We start from the raw sequence: 5,000 nt of genomic DNA, 5'->3' as shown, positions 1-5,000 counted from the left end.
TTATCATTTACACGACTCTTCTTCGTCCAATCTTTTTTATTCTCTTGCGGTTTTTTTTTTTATATATATATATATACATAACTATATATGTATATAAAAAAAATATATATATATATATAATAATAATAATTGTTGTCTATTACTATTATATAATTATAATTATAATAATAATTATTATTATTATTATTAATGTTATTAGAAGAACGAGAAAAAGAATCGCGAAAGATCGTGTTTGATTTTCTTCGTAAGAATTATATCTTCATCCGATCGGTATAGACACGCCTCGTTAAATCGTTATTTTTTTAAACGTTAATCGAGAGAAAAGAGTGAAGAAAAAGAAGTAGAAGAGGAAGAAGAAGAAGAAAAGAATAGAAGAAGAAGAAGAAGAAGAAGGAAAACGTTCGAATAAGAAAAGGGAAGAATAATTGGAACTTTATTTTTTCCTCTCTCTCTCTCTCTCTCAGTGTGTGTGTTATCACCACCACCACGACTCATTATTATTATTCTAATTATTATTACTATTATTATTATTACTATTATTATTAATATTTTTATTTTTATTACAATTATTATTATTATTATATTACAATTATTATTATATTAACGTCATCGTCATTATTGCTATCATAATTACTAGATCTAATATCACTCTTCTTCTATACTTCCTATATCGGTGTGTGCTCGTGAGGAATTGTGTTTCGTGATATTTGACAAACGAACGAACGATAAAACACTTTTCGTTACAATCTATCTTTTCACTTTAATTTAATTTGAACATTTCGCGCCCTACGCCTCCATCACTTCCCTTCTCCTCGTTGTTATCATCGTCTTCGTCATCGTCGTCGTCGTCGTCGTCATCGTCATCGTCATCGTCATCGTCGTCGTCGTGAATAAGTGTTAATATTTCGTTTGAGTGAGGATAAGGAAAAGATAGAGGAAAAAAATAAACAAAAAGAGAGAGAGGAAAAAGAGAATAAGAAAAAATAATAAAGAAAGAAATAAAGAGAGAAAGAGATAGACAAATAGATATAAAACGTGTGTGTAGAAGAAGGAACGGGATAATAATGTATACCAGGAGATAAGGACGTGTGTGTTTTTAAGGTCAAATTTGTCCTTAGTAGTGGTGGTTTTTACATAAACGAAGTAAAATTTCGAAGGTCGTTGATACGAAGAGTATAATAACGAATAAAGAAAGTAAATAGGAAGAGAAGTAGGAAAAAGAAGAAGAAGAAGAAGAAGAAGAAGAAGAAAAAGAAGAAGAAGAAAATCGTATTATTCGTATAATTACTACTACTATCACAACCATCACCACCACCACCACCACCACCACCACCACCACCACTGCTATTACCACCGTCGTCGCTATTACCACCACCACCGCCACCTTTCACTTTCTCTATCGTTCTTACGTCTAATAAGTCGTGTGAGAGAGGGGGGGGCGAGAACGGAGATAAGGAAACAAAAATTAACGCACGCACGCACGCACGCACGCACGCACGAACGCACGCAGTCAGGCAGTCAGGCAGTCAGGCAAGCAGACAGGCAGGCAGGCGCGCAGGCACGAAATAAGAAATAAAAACAAATACAAAAGGAATAATTTGGAAGTAGTAAGAAAGAACAAAACGAAAAGAGAAGAGAGTTAAATAGTACAACTAGTACTACTACTACTACTACTACTACTACGACTACTACTACTACTGCTACTACTATTATTATTACTATTATTACTTACTACTACTATTACTACGTACTCTGATCTTTTACTCTGGCAAGGCCGCTACGGATTGGTCTGAAAGAAGGTGGTGAAGGAGGAGGAGGAGGAGGAAGAGGAGGTGGTGGCAAGCAAGCAAGCAAGCAGGCCGGAAGTGAACGCGCGACCGCGAGAGGTACGTCGAACCTCTTTTCTCCCTCTCTCACTCTCTCTCTCTCTATCTTTCTCTGTCTCTTTCTCACTCAGTCACTCTCTTTTTCTCTCTTTCACTCTCGTTCCTTTCGAATATATCGCGAAGATCGAAAGAGAGAGAGAGAGAGAGAGAGAGAGAGAGAGAAAGAGAGAAAGAGAAAGAAAGAAAGAAAGAGAGAGAAAGAGAGTCGAAGAGAGACGGGATAAGATTAAACGCGCGCGCGCGCGCGCGTGTGTGTGTCGCGTGTGTGTGTGTGTATGTGTGTGTGTGTGTACATATATACACACGCATATGTGTATGTACATACGAAGATACGTACGTGTACGTATGTACGCGTGCGGCCTGTGTATATGAGGGCGGAAAAAAGAAAAGAGATAGATAGATAGATAGATAAATAAATAGATAAATATATATATATATATACATACATACATACATACATACATATATATATATGTATATATATTATATGTATATTAGAGAGAAGGAAGAAAAATATACTGAAAAATCGGAAATGCCGAGATGCCGATTAATCGATCTCATTTCTCCCGATTGATAAGGAAAAGTTGAAATTAGAAGATAATTAGAAGAAAGAAGATAATAAGTTTGAAGAGGTGAAAGATTATAATAGTGTCGTCGTCGTCGTCGTCGTCGTTGTCCCTAACTTAGGGATAAGTTCACATAAAATAATCAACAATGATTGAAAATGATGATTAACGTGTTCTATTGTTAGTGCGCGTTCGTTCGTTCGTTCGTTCGTCCGTCCGTCCGTCCGTCCGTTCGTTCGTTCGTTCGTTCGTCCGTTCGTTCGTTCGTTCGTTCGGTCGTTCGTTCGTTCGTTCGTTCGTTCGTTCGTTCGTTCGTTCGTTCGTTCGTTCGTCCGTTAGTGCGGTTTTCAGCGGAAACTTTCCGCATTTGGTTTTGTTTCTTCACTATTTGTTTTCTTCTCTCTTAATTTATTTATTTGTTCATCTGTCTGGATATACGAGGAATAAGAAAAAGACAAGAGAGAGAAAGAGAGAGATAGAGAGAGAGAGAGAAAGAGAGAAAGAGAGAAAGAGAGAAAGAAAAAAGAAAAAGGAAAAATAAAGAAGGTGGATAAGGACGAAAACGAGATGCTCGAGGATCAGCCATTGGACCTCAGTGTCCGAGTTGGAGATTATGCTGAATTAGGAAGAGACGAGAACGAGCAACAGGATCATCATAATCATCATCATAATCATCATCATCATCATCATCATCATCATCACCATCAGGATCGTAAGGATCGTAAAGATCATCTTCAACAACAACAACAACAACAACAGCAGCAACAACAACAACAGCAACAATATCAGCAACAACAACAACAACAACAGCAACAGCAAGAACAGCAACAAATCGACGATTACGGAAATGCAGCGGCTAGTTTAAGGCTAAGAGGATGTTTCGTTGGTACCAGTTCGGATTATTCTCAAGACAGAGAGGATCGTACCTGTTCCGAGGATTCCGACGATTCCTGTTCGGACAACAATCAGAAGGATGGTACCGCGAGGTCGAGGTCCAGACCGCCTGGTACCAAACCCTACAAAAAGAACCTCATGCGGAGATACCGTGAGTCTTAATACTCGATAACTATATCTAGATATATATATATGTGTATAAATGTGTATATATATATATATATATGTGTGGATATATATACATATATATATATTGATTAATGTTTCCTCATTGTGACCTTTTTTTTCTTACAATATAAATACACCGGTAAGGTTGTTATTTATATTAGCTGAATCCTCGCGTACTTTATAAATATTCGTGGATAAATTAAATAATTGATTAAAAAAAAAATATATATATATATATATATATATTTTTTTTTTCCTTTTCATTTTATACTTCATTATTTCAATGTACGTACACGATACACTTGAAATTAATTTTGTTTTTAAAATGGAGACCGTTCGTCCCATTTTAACACATTTATACAGACCTATATGTGTGTTAGAGAAAGGAGGGGGATTTAATGATTGAAGCAACATGTATTAATTTTAATTTTATATGAAATATTTACTTACTTCTTGTCCAAATTCTAATATCAGGACATATATATATATATATATATATATATATATGCGCCTTTTTTTGGGCAAAAAGTAAGTATTTCATATTGAGTTAAAACGATAACATTTTTATATAATACGATAGGATCTGTTAATTAAAACGATAGGATTTTTATATATCAATTGACCGAGCAATCAAATAAGTGAAAGTAAATCTAATAATGATAAAGTAATTATTATTTTTATTTTATAAAACGAAAAAAAAAACACTGATTAATATTAATATTTATCTAACGTTTATGTATAGACGTATATCTGTATATGAGAACGATGGTAAGAGGGAGGGAGGGAGGTAGATTGATTTAAAAGTTTATCAGAATATTTATCAAATGGGAAAGTGACCGATTGATTTTCTTTTTTTTTTTTTTTTGTTTTGTTTCTAAATCAAGTCTTTTAATGTTATCTAATCCTATATCGTAATAACGTTATATTATAATGAAAATTAAAACGTATAATGATATCGTATCGATCGGTTAAATAAATATATTACAACGATCCAAAAGGTAATAAATCGATTACTCCAGAATTTCTATATAGTGATCTCTCTCTCTCTCTCTCTCCCTCTCTCTCTTTATCTATTTCTCGATATGAAAAGAACGGGTTATTTACTTATCTATTTATATATATATATATATATATATACTATGAACATAATTGCTATATAACTAACGTTTGGACGAATCCTCGCATCATTTCACTTTCAATTCGTCATCAAGCCGCACCTCTACTTCCTAACGCTCTCTGAAAGTCTCTTATGTTAGAAAATAGAAGACGAAGACGAAGACGAAGACGAAGACAGACGAATAATACTAATAATAATAATAATAATAATAATAATAATAATAATAATAATAAAAAGAAAAAGAAAAAAAAGAAGAAGAAGAAGTCATCTTCGTCTAACGACTAAAACGAGTTAGAGAATGTCTGGGTGACTTTAAACGTTTAGATTGCCCCGAGCTATCAACGATATTTTCTAACGTAAGCTTACACA

At 34.1% G+C, this 5,000-nt stretch overlaps 1 protein-coding gene across 6 annotated transcripts in view; it reads left to right on the top strand.

Moving 5' to 3' along the window:
• Positions 1-5,000, top strand: part of LOC124429426 (ecdysone-induced protein 74EF-like) — a 238,898-nt gene that overhangs the window by 173,434 nt on the left and 60,464 nt on the right. Inside the window, exons 1-2 of one of the 6 annotated variants that reach the window (XM_046974696.1) lie at positions 504-1,886; positions 2,465-3,497. The exons of 3 other annotated variants lie outside the window; for them this stretch is intronic. In XM_046974696.1, the coding sequence (XP_046830652.1) occupies positions 3,020-3,497 (478 nt within the window). In that variant the 5' untranslated portion in view covers positions 504-1,886; positions 2,465-3,019. Of the gene's footprint in view, positions 1-503; positions 1,887-2,384; positions 3,498-5,000 lie in introns of those variants that run through there. 2 more of the 6 variants (XM_046974695.1, XM_046974694.1) reach the window with 2 other exon arrangements.

The sequence above is a fragment of the Vespa crabro genome, chromosome 15, assembly GCF_910589235.1.
Source record: "Vespa crabro chromosome 15, iyVesCrab1.2, whole genome shotgun sequence".
In the NCBI taxonomy this organism is placed as follows: domain Eukaryota; kingdom Metazoa; phylum Arthropoda; class Insecta; order Hymenoptera; family Vespidae; genus Vespa; species Vespa crabro.
This window is presented reverse-complemented; position numbering and strand designations above follow the sequence as displayed.